General features: G+C 46.2%; 1 protein-coding gene across 3 annotated transcripts; it reads left to right on the top strand.

Annotated features, from left to right (window-relative positions):
* Positions 1-4,530: 4,530 nt before the first annotated feature.
* PUS1 (pseudouridine synthase 1) lies at positions 4,531-11,529 on the top strand. 3 transcript variants are annotated; one of them, XM_050980625.1, is made up of 6 exons: positions 4,531-4,601; positions 5,028-5,252; positions 6,079-6,216; positions 6,476-6,578; positions 6,812-7,509; positions 9,611-11,529. In XM_050980625.1, exons 2-6 carry the CDS (start codon positions 5,037-5,039, stop codon positions 9,659-9,661), a joined length of 1,206 nt encoding a protein of 401 aa, XP_050836582.1. In that variant the 5' UTR covers positions 4,531-4,601; positions 5,028-5,036; the 3' UTR covers positions 9,662-11,529. The 3 variants fall into 3 exon arrangements, with proteins under 3 accessions (XP_050836582.1, XP_050836583.1, XP_050836581.1); XM_050980626.1 differs by lacking the exon at positions 4,531-4,601 and adding an exon at positions 4,626-4,773; XM_050980624.1 differs by lacking the exon at positions 4,531-4,601 and adding an exon at positions 4,637-4,769.
* Positions 11,530-11,648: the final 119 nt, after the last annotated feature.

The following is an 11,648-nucleotide window of genomic DNA, read 5'->3' as shown; positions in this document are numbered from 1 at the left end:
TTGGGGCAAAAGAGACACCTTTCCTGAACTCACATGAAGCCTGTGAATTTGGGAAAGTTGAAGCCAGTTGCCAGGTGGGAGCTGCAGTTCCTGGTTTCTCTGCCCATATTACTTGTCCTCTCCTCCTACTGTGGTTAGGAACTGTCACAAGTTGATAGCAGACCCCTCCCCAGGCAGTTGGATGCTTAAATTCCATCCATATTTCAGTATTTGTAGGATTATATTGTCAGAATCAGCAAGCTTGTTGCTGAACAAGAAAGGGACTTGAAGTGTGGTATCATGATAACATTTGGGTGGTTTTAATTAGGATTAAATATTTTCCTGCTGTGTTTGTATGCATTGCAGTTTTGTTTTTTGAACAGAGCAGGTACATGGCTTAGAATTCTCTCGCCCATGTAACTTTGACAAAAGTCACTGAACATGGCAAAAGGGACAGTGAGGATGCTGAGAGTGTTGGTCCTGACTTCAGGTGCAGGACCAGGTCCCTGTTCTGTCAGGACTGGAATACTCTAGGAGGAAAAGCTAAGCCCTGCATCTGGGATGTGGGAGAGGTGCTAAATTAATTAGTCTAGTCCTTCCATTCTTGCAAAAATTTCAGCCACACAGCTGTAAACTTTCAGAAGCCAAATACCATAATTCCACCAAACATTTCCCAACACTCCACTTGCTAAATTCTGTGTGTTTTTGTTGCCCATGAGCATCACTGGGGAAAGTCCTGCCCACCAGGCCCTGTGTGATACAGCATCAGTCCGCAGTTACTGCACAGTGTCATGGTTTTGTAAGAAAAAATCTTGCTTCAAAATCATCATTTACCATGAGCTGGAATTGGTTTTTTTTTGGTTTTTTTTTTTTTTTTTTGCTCTGCCCTGTTTATAACCTCTGTTTCTGGCCCCTGCCTTTCCCACCCCAGGGAATTGCTCTGTGAGAACAAGAGCTCACCGCCTAGAAGCGGTGAGCTCTTGTTGATGCTGGCTCACATGCAGGGACAGTCGATCCTTTCTCCCTGCAGGGCTCCAGCACCATCAGTGCTGGGGACAACTCTGAGAAACTGCACTTCTGTGTGCTGAAAAAGTGGTGGCACAACCTGGGCAAGACCCCATGGCAGCCCTTGGAAAGCTGGTCAGACCTGAGTAATCACAAACGCTGCTGGGTTTTTTTTCTGCTCAGCACACTTGGGTCTTTGTGTTTTGAGGATTTGTGGGGGCTTTTTTTTAACATTTTTTCCCTTTTGTAGAAAACCCTTGTGTACGTTTGTTCCCTGCAGCATGGGACAGCAGTACATAATACATGTAAAAGTTTCTGATGCCGGGGGTAAGGGAGGGGGGTTTCTTTTGAAGCTGCCCATCAAGAATTTCAAAGGTGAAAACACTGTAGCCAAATGAAAGATGGACCACTGTGTGTCACATGGCTGTGTAGATAGAGAACTCTCTGCTGAATCCATTGGACTCTTTCACAGGCAGCAGAGCAGAGGGGAAAGTGCTAGCTGGGAAAACTTCAACAACAGAAATACTCTCTTCTAAAAGCACTGAACCATGGGACCTGGACAGTTCAAAAGCACCAGTGGAAATTGCACAACTTTCTGGATGTTGACTGTGACGTCATGCTGCTGTTGATTCTAGGATAAAACAAACCCGAGCAATTCTTCCAGGGCATTTGGCTTTGTTCCCCCATTTTATATTTAGTTGTTGGTAAGTACGTCAGCAAAAACAACTCATTCAACTCTGAAAGATCAGAGGTGACAGTGACATCAAGGAAGCAGAAACGGGTGGGTGGGTGTTGAACCAAGGCCATACAAAGATCAATTATTCTGCTTCCAGCTCTTTTAAAGCTTTATTTCATGAGGAGTTAACTCCTTCACAGCACGTTTGAGCCCTCTGGTGTTTAACTTGATTTTGGCTTCTTCTCAGTGGCCCCCTGTGCCTGGTCACCTCACACTCCAGGAGGGGAAGGGTTCTGTGCAGGCAAACAATACCCTGGCATAGCTCTGTAGGGCACGACCTCATGCTCTCCAGAGAAATGCTAGCAGTTGGATTTATTTAGATTTATTTCCATAAATGTAGCACTAAGCATGGGTGCCATTCCCTGGTTGAGGAACAGCACGTAGTGCAGAGATGTAAACTTCCCTGGGACATTTCTTTCTAAAAACAGCCTTTTTAGGGACAATAGAGTCAGAACCACCCCCTCTCCTGGGAGATGAAACCTGGCAAGGGATTTGAACGCTTTTACAAATCATGTTAAATAGTGTATTTCTAAGAAGGTGGTGAAGCATATGCCAAACACAGGTTTTCTCTGACCATGGACAGAGGGTAACCGAGTTCCCAAATGTGCACAATTTTTCTTCATGTTTCCAGCTAATGCCCACTATACAACTGCTGGGGAGGAGCAGAATAAGGTGGTCTTTAAGTTCAGCATGTCACCAGTTCCCAACATGGATGTAAATGGCTTTTACATTTACTATCTCCCGAACTTCTAGTGCTGTGCAGCAAAGCCCTGAAACTCAACATCAGTTTAGCAGTTTTTTCCTTCCCTTTAACAGGAAACACATGTAAGGAAGCATCTTCCATAACACAAGGTTTCCTTGGAGCCTTTTTTATTGATTTAAAATAAATTTTATTTCTCTGTGAATTGAAAGCAAATCCTCTTGAAACAAATACCTTCTTTTTCAAAGCAGGCATTGGGGAGGAAGATGAGAAAGTTGCTCGTGTGACATTGCCACAGCAGAGCAGAACAGGCTGCTCAGGGAGGGGACAGCCAGCTGCAGTGGGGCCATGGGCTCTCCTCTGCCAGCCGGAGGGGACAGTGTCCCCAGGCTGGGAGAAGTGGCAGAAGTGCCTGCCTGGCAGGGGACCCTGTGTAGCCAGGGCTGTGGCTGTCCCCAGGACACGGGACACGGGGAGGTGGCGGTGCGCGTTGCCAGAGCCCCATCTGCAGGCGGCTCCCCGCGCAGTGTGGGGCGAGGAGCGGCGCTGACGGAGTTGGGAGAACGAAACGACAAACAGCACGGCAGAGCCCGTTCTGCAGCCATTCTCCTGCCTGCTCGACAGAGGCCAGGTGTCTGCGAGACCCCAGGGGGTTGGCACCTGGAGAGCTCTGACGGTGCTGATTTCAGTGCCGAGCGAACTCGGGACCTCCTGAGGCTCCGACCTCTGGCGAGTCACTTCGATTTCCCCTACAGCAAGATAAAATAGATAAATTATACATGGGTGTTCCAAGATAAAATAGGTAAGTTTAAAAAAGGAAGAGGTAGTTTGTGCTGTGGCAGGTTAAGAGCACAGCTTGTGCTGCCTGTTTTGAAGCTTCTTGGCTGCGCTTAGAAGGGGTAAGGAGCTGGGATACCAAAGCTTTTTCCCTCATGGGATATCCATGCAAGTCTTTCTCCTATCCCATCACTGTTTTTCAAATTGACTGGTGCCTTCTTCCCTCTCTCACATTTACTGAAATGAGCCAAACTCAGAAATCAGGGTGGGGAAAGAGGAGGAAGGGATGTGGTGGACAGACAATTGCATAAGATCCACTTCCTAAGGAAATGAGGCAAAAAGAGATTCAGACACCCTGATTGCAATGATAGAGAAATTTGTATTCCTGTTTCCCTTGGCAGCAGCATTGCACTGTGACAGGCCATCTTTTATCACTTCTCTAAGCAAAGTGCAGCTGGGACCTTGTGATAAATCTTCCCTTTGCTCCATCCCGCTCCTGAAATAACTCAGAAGTGTCAGTTCAGAAAAGGACGTGCTGCATTTCTTCCCCTTATTAGCTGAAATAACAGGCCTGTGATAATCTGGCCCGCTTGGAAGTGTCAACCTTTCCATGCTCCGTCTGAATGGATAAATGGAAATACAATAATCTCACAACGTGCTAGGGAACCCATGGGTAGCTCCATCCTACAGAGCACTGGAGCAAAAAACTATTCCAGGTGCATTTGGCTTTTTGGGAGGGACATGCTGGGGCCTGGGAAGGGCTTCTGTTGAGCTCAGCTTCCCCATGAAGTGCAGATAAAACTTGCTGCAGAAAACATGAGCAGAAGGATTGCTTGAGCGAGCTGCCTGGAGGAAAACCTGAGGGGAAGTGGAGCCAGAGGTGCCCGTGCTTGGCACCGACACCAGAGAAGGTGTGTGGAAAGGGGGATCGGATGTGACATCGCTCTGGTGAGGGAACCGAGAGCTGTTACTGCAGACCTGTGTGCCTTGTGAGCCGTTCCCTCCCCTTGCCCTCGCCTCGCCGGGGCAGTCTATGTAACAATATGACAATTTTGGGTTGTGCTGGAACCCGTGTGCGGGAGGTGGGGCTGAGCAGGGCAATACCCAGACCCTGGTCACTGCCAACACTGGAGCACGGCGGGTTCTCAGGCTGGCAGCCCCGGAGCAGAGCTGGCTTTACACGCCATCCCTTTTCCCACTGAAAGGGAGCTCCTGGAAGGGCTCGGTTCGCTGTATGGACGGCGCTTCCCTCAGCCCGCCCCGCTGCCCTCACGGCGCTTCCCTCAGCCCGCCCCGCTGCCCTCACGGCGCCCGCTGCCTCCGCCCTCCCCGCCGTGTCCCCGCGCGGCCGCCGTACCGCGCACGTGCGCGCCCCGCGCGGCGCTGTCGCTGCGCATCGCCCGCGTAAGTGGCGCTTGCGGCGGCGGGCGCGGGGCTGAGGGCGGCGGGCGCGGCCTCTCCCGCCCGGCGGCCCCGGGGGCCATGCTGCGGTGGGCACTCCGTGGTTTGAGCTGCGGCTTCTCCGCCCCGGGGAGCGCGGCGTGCGCCGGGCCGTGGCGGCGGCAGCGCAGCGTGGGTACTGCCGGGCCCTGCCCTGCCCCGCTCTGGGGACGGGTCGCGGCTGGAGGGGCCGTCGCCTTCCCAGCTGGCCCGCCGGGTGTCCGGGCAGCGCAGGCCCTGCCTGCCTCCCTCCTCCAGGGAATGGTGGCGCGGCCTAGGGGGGAACGGGGTGCTCGCCCTTCCTGCCTCAGACTTGTTCGTGTGCTGTCGCTTTCTGCCCGAGTTTCTTGCCTTTCGTGCTCGTCCCATCTGCGGTTGTTTCCCCTGCAGGTTCTTACAATGGCTGAGGATTTGATAGCAGCGGTTGCCAGCCAGACAAAGAGACTCAGCAGCAGCAGCGAGGTGGTTCAAAGGCTGGAAGAAAACGGGCATCAGAACAAAAAGTTGAAGAGCGATGCAGATGAGGAAGATGCAGAGGATCAGAACAAGAAGTTACCCAAAAGGAAGATTGTGCTGTTGATGGCATATTCAGGGAAAGGCTACCATGGCATGCAAGTATGTGGTTTGGCAAAGCAGCATCTCCAGCTCGTTTTTTGCTTTGGAGTCTGTTAAGTTTAGTTAGAGTGCCTGCGTAGGGAAACACTTGAGCATTTGCAGTGTGAAAAACCAGGGCAGGAACAGTGTGTGAATGGCTTCAAATGGCTTGGTAATAACTTAATTTTAAAAGGTCAGTGATGCCTCTCTGATGATTGAAGGGACAGTGCTTTGTCATAGCACCAGAGGTGCCTATGCAGGGTGGTCTGAGGCATAGAGCTGGCTGCTCCATCTGCTGCTCCTCTCCACGTACTGCAAGCTCCATACACTTGAAGAATACTTCAGAGGCTCCAGGGGATAACTGACAATCTTGCACAAAGACAGGGAAGGGAGCCTTTCATGCTTATACAACAAAGGAGGTTTTTTCACCAGCAGTAAGCATCATGCTTACAGGCACATCAGGTGAACTGAGCAAAAGAACCCAGTCTAATTTCTCGAAGAAAAATTTGTAGAGGCTGGGTTTGGAGCAGCAGCTGTTGACTTGCAGGCACTGGGACAGGATTGGTGCTGTTTCATGCGTTTGAAGGAATCACCAAGAACCTCCAGAAGTGTTGCACAGTGAAATTAGAAATAAGCCCTTATTTGCTGTAGCAGTAACAGCTAAATCAGAACGATGTTTTATTAATACTCTGGTAAAATACAGTTAGGTTTGGTAGAGAATGCCTCTCTAGGCTGCAAAGGGAAGACTCTTAAAGAATTTCACAACAATGTTTGATTAACGGAATTTTCATCTTCACTTATCCCATTATTGTTCTATTTCTTATTTTTACTGCATGCGGCCTCTTAGAGAAACGTGGGATCTTCACAGTTCAAGACAATAGAAGATGACCTAGTCTGTGCCCTTGTTCAGTCAGGATGCATCCCAGAGAACCACGGGGAGGACATGAAGAAGATGTCTTTCCAGCGCTGTGCTCGAACAGATAAGGTGGGTTGGGCAGGGCTGTGCTCTCCTGAGCTCTGGGGCTTACACACCTCTGCTGCTGGGATGGACTGCTCAAGCATTGTCCACAGGGAGATCCAGCAGCAAGTGAATGTTCCCTGAAACTTCTCCTTTTGTCCTCTGTTAAATTAAAGTACAAGCAAATAAACTTGTTATTCAGTTATTTCAATTCTGCAGGTGTTGTCTTGGAGCGTCCAAAGTACATAATTATATGAGGTTTTGTGGATTTTTTTTGTTTTTACAGGGTGTGTCTGCAGCTGGACAGATTGTGTCACTGAAGGTCAGGCTAATAGATGACATCTTAGAAAAGATCAATAATCATCTTCCTTCTCACATCAGAATTCTGGGTAAGAACACTGAAAAAATTCAAGAAAAGCTTTTTCCTGCAGAAGATCTCTATAATTTTACTTATAAAGGGTTTAGTTTTAACACACTTTTGTTAGCTTGAAGTTGGGGTTCTTTTGAACAAATCTACTTTTTGTTTGTATTTTGCTTAAAAAATATTCTTGCTGGTGGGAGTGAGATCACAATCAGTCTGTAACCTCCTGTTTCAGAAACCTAATGTCACTTTTAAATGCAGGCCTGAAGAGAGTCACTGGGGGATTCAACTCCAAGAACAAATGTGATGCCAGAACCTACTCTTACATGCTGCCCACGTTTGCCTTTGCCCATAAGGACCATGAAGTGCAGGAGGAGCTTTATAGGCTGGACAGAGACACCCTTGAAAGGGTCAATCAGCTGCTGGCCTGCTACAAAGGGACACACAACTTCCACAACTTCACATCCCAGAAGGGCCCCAGGGACCCCAGTGCCAAGAGGTACATCATGGAGATGTACTGTGGAGAGCCCTTTGTCAGGGAAAACATGGAATTTGCAGTGATCCAAGTGAAGGGTCAGAGTTTCATGATGCACCAGATCAGGAAGATGATTGGGCTGGTGATAGCAATTGTGAAAGGTTATGCTGCTGAGTCCATCATGGAGCGCAGCTGGGGAGAGGAGAAGGTTGATATCCCCAAAGCCCCAGGACTTGGGCTGGTTTTGGAGAAAGTACACTTTGAAAAATACAACAGGCGTTTTGGGAATGATGGGCTGCATGAGCCACTGGAGTGGACAGAGGAGGAGGAGAAGATTGCTGTTTTCAAGGAGCAGTACATCTATCCTACCATTATCAACACAGAAAAGGAGGAGAAATCCATGGCAAACTGGCTAAAAACCCTCCCCATTCATGACTTCAACTCCTCTGCTGTTGAGGTGCAAACTAACAACAAAAATCCAAAGGTAATGACTGAAGCCATTATTTTACAAATGGAAGCTGTCAAGTTGAAGCATCTCTTCCCTTTGTACCCTTTTTGTTTTCCATGAAATGCTCTGGAAATGACAGTCATCTGGAGTTTGAAATGTGTATAGTCTTTTCTGTCTTTGTGCACTTGATGATAGTGGAATGAACTGTACAGAGCATTGTTTTTGCAGGGTTTTACAGGGAGTAGTTGAGGAGGGAGGAAGGAAAGCTTTAAGCATGAGCAATTTGCATAATCATAAACTGGCAACAGAAATTATGGACACATTGCCAGCCTTTGCTGTTGTGAAAGTGTTTGAGAGTCTAGGTTTCAGGCTGACAATTTTGCTTTAAATACCTGCTGCTTTTTTGAATTCTCTGATTTTGGGCTAATTCTCATTTTGTTACAAGATAAGGTTTGGGATCAGGGAAATTTAAGACCAGCGCTTTTAAATTAATCTGCCATGAGCTCAAAATAGACCATCAGAACAACTTCTGAGTAACTGGGATATTGTGGAGTTGGATTTGTGCCAACAGGAACTCCTGTGAGCTGTGAGGTGAGAATACATTTGTGCCAACAGGAACTCCTGTGAACTGTGAAATACATTTTTGCCAAAAAGGAAATTTCAGTTAAAGGCTGGCAAGTCCTTGAAGGATGAATGATGGGCAGGGCTAAAACTTCTGTGTAGTGCAACTCAGAAGAAAATAATGGCCTTTTTTCATTTAACAGAATCCTTAAAATTAGCTTTATTTTGTGTAGCAAATGGAGAATGTTGGAGATGGAGACATGGAGAAAAATGATGTCTGCCATTTTATGCATGATATAAAACTTACAGCCTTGTTGAATAGCACAAGCAAGACACCATAAATTTCTCAGGGTTATTTTTTTACTTGTGGTAATTTTTTTCTGAATTCTGGATATGTGAGAGGGGTGTTTGTCACAGGAAAAGCCACATTGGTTTGTTTAAATGGGACCCAAAGAGACCATATGGCTCAGAGTGCTTTACCTGGTGGTGTTGGCAGTACCTGGTGCTGCCAGGTTCCCAATCCCTGACATGTTCCTGAAAGTAGACAGCCTCTGCTCCCTGCAGATAGACCCAACCAAGTTTGGGTTTGGCATCACAGTTAGCACAAGCTGTCTGGGAAGGATAAATAAGGCATGATATGACAGACTCTGCTGAGATTTTGCAGGCTGTTTGCACTTCAGTGAGCTGTGCTTGCTGGTATGAAGTCAACTGTGTGAGTGACTTGGAATGTGTTTTGTAGTAGGATATTAAATGGCCAGTGTTAAATTTGTGGGATTTGGTGTTTTCAACAAGTGATGGTGAGGGGAAAAAAAGGGTAACCACAGACAAATATATGCTATAGGTATATAGAACTATAGATATATGGTATGCTAGCTTCTCTTTATAAAAATACTTTGATATAAGTCATATCAGCTGAAGTACTTGCTTCAAAAAAATACATGAACCCTCCCAAATTAACTGGAGAGTCCTGCACAGTATTGTCTTACTCCTGAAGGAGTGGCTCCCAGAGAAGAACTCTGACTTCAGTCTCCTTGTAAGTTTCTAACATTTGTAGTTTTTCCTTAGTACTACTTTGTGTAACTGAACTGACTTCATTTTTAAACAAGCATTAGTGAGCCCTGGCTTATCTGCAATATAGGTTGGACATAAATTCTCTGCAGCAGACAAAATTCTCAAATCTGGCTTTAGACAATGTAACAAGCTTAGGTTTTGAGGGACTTGCATGAAAAAGCACTTAACTTGTCTCATCTGCATTTATTTTAAATATCACCATTTCATGTTACTACCCCACTTTTGAGTTTCCCACATACTGCAGGTTGTAACTAAGGAGTTGTAAATGTTGTAAAAAGAAGACATTTCCTCTCTGATAGCTGTAATCCCAAGTATGCTTTTTGTTCCAAGAAGCATCTTTACCACCAGAGGTGTTTATTACAGTAGATGGGTCTAACCCATGGAGTTGAGGCCCAGGACTATTTTCTTACACTTGTGGGAAAGTTTGAAGTCAGTGTCTGTGGCTCAGGTCAGTGTGTGGGTGTGAATGCAGCACTGACAGAGCATTTTGTGTTTTGCTTTGCAGAAGAGCAGCGATCCCGAAGGCAGCGATGGTTGTGGTGATGATTCTGACTGAGCCAGCAGCTGGCTGCACGTGGGACCCTTGCTGCTTGCAGTTCCCTTTGTCTACAAAAAAGTGGCCTTTCCAATCCAAGAATCCACTGAAACAGGAGTTGGTGTGCTTGCAGAATGAGAACTGGATGCCCAGGAGAACCTGAGTGGGGAAGACAGTGCAGCAGAAAAACCAGAAGCTTTTTATACCACTGACTGATTCACCTGACTGATATACTTGAAAACAGTGTAGTGGGAAAGCAGCTTTCTAAAAATAATCTTGAAATGCAGGATATCTTAATTGCTATTTGAATAATGTTTTTTATTATGTTTACCTGGAAAATAGTATTTTAAATATGTATAATCTCTACGTAAAGATGGGGCAAATCATTTTAATATACTCTTTTTTACTATGAAGTTACAACTTCATGAGCTTTTGATTTTTTAAAAAATAATTTACCTTTACTTAAACTGAATCTCTAAGCTTTTATTTCTCATGTCATCCATGGTTTTCCTATGGAATAACATGCATGACCCTGAGATTAACTCAGTTATAGTGTGGTGCTAAAAATGCCAGGGTTGTGGATTCAATCCCTTTATGGGCCATTCATTCAAGAGTTGGACTTGATCCTTCCAACTCAGAATATTCTGTAATTTAGAACTATGAGTTAGGAACTCATTATCATGCTGGCTGCTGTGAACTCTTTTGGTTTTGAAACAAATTTCTGTGTTTTCTAGAGCTTTCTAGAGCAGGTCTAAAAGAAATGAATCCTTTCTCAGTGAGAGGGCTGCAGTTTGGAATGTGAACTGAGCCAAACATTTCAAGATGAGACCTTTTCTGTGGGAATGCCATCCTCCCAGCATTGCCCTGGTGCTTGGGCAGGTTAAAGGGTATAAATCCAGAGCTCCAGGTGTAGTTGTGCCTTTGCTGGCTGAGGTGTAACCCCAAAATCCTCTTGAGCCATCTCAGGATCCAGAGTTGAACTGACTTGGCATGTGGGAAATAAATGGTGCTGAATTCCCTGGGCTTTAATCAGGCCTGGGTTTGTGAACTCTTCAATCCCGTCAAGCTCCTCAGAACAGGGAATGTCTGCAGTGATATGGGAGGCACATGTCTGAGCATTGCCATCCTCTGGGAATCAATTTCAATTTTCTGTGTTTTCAGAAATTGCCTACTCTAGAGTTCATGCTCCTTTTTCCCATCAGTGGTTTAACATCTGGCTCTTGTTTCCAACTCTGTGGAGGTGGCAGAAGAAATGACACCCTCCTGCCTTACTGCCCTGCAGAACCCTACTGAAGGGTTTGAACAAGACTCCAAGAATTTGCATATTGGTACAAGTACTTGATACATTTCTCTTGCTGAGTCTCTGTGGAGACGTGCTGTTTAATATGGGACTTACTGAAAATGAGGACTCAACTATTTGTTCCCACTTTACTGGTGTTTTGCCAAAGTCTTTAATTTTATGGTTCCTTCTGGAATTATTATTTGGTTTTGCGGGGTTTTTTTTTTGGGTTGATGGGAACTTTGGGGGATTTTTTTGGGGCACAGCTGTCCTTTGAAAAAGGTTTCCTCTGTTCATTTTGTCTGGGTTTTCTTTACAAAAGCTTTAAAAGCTCGATTTTATGAAAGCAAGTGTGTGGAAGTGCTCTGGAGAGAGTTTTTGTCTGGATTTTCATTTACATCACTTGCTGGTCCATACTATTGACCTACTCTGCATTATCTTCCATTCAAATCTCCATTTCTCCATACCTTTCAATCTGAAAAAAAACATTACCTTTATCTACTTATAATACAGGCCCCAAAGCTGTGATATGTACCACAGTTGAAATCAAAGAGATTTGGAGAGAGAAAAAGCCGTGAATAACAATAATAATAAAAAATACTTAAGGGTCGCGGCTCCCCCTCTGTGCGGGTGGGAGCGCCTGGATCCCCCCATGCTGGGAGGCGGATGGTATCGCCGCGAGGGGCGGGGCGGGGCCGCGTGGGGGCGGGACCCGGAGCGGCCGTGAGG

The sequence above is a fragment of the Serinus canaria genome, chromosome 15, assembly GCF_022539315.1.
Source record: "Serinus canaria isolate serCan28SL12 chromosome 15, serCan2020, whole genome shotgun sequence".
NCBI classification, from domain to species: domain Eukaryota; kingdom Metazoa; phylum Chordata; class Aves; order Passeriformes; family Fringillidae; genus Serinus; species Serinus canaria.
Note: the sequence above shows the minus strand (reverse complement) of the source record. Positions and strands in the feature narration are given on the sequence as shown.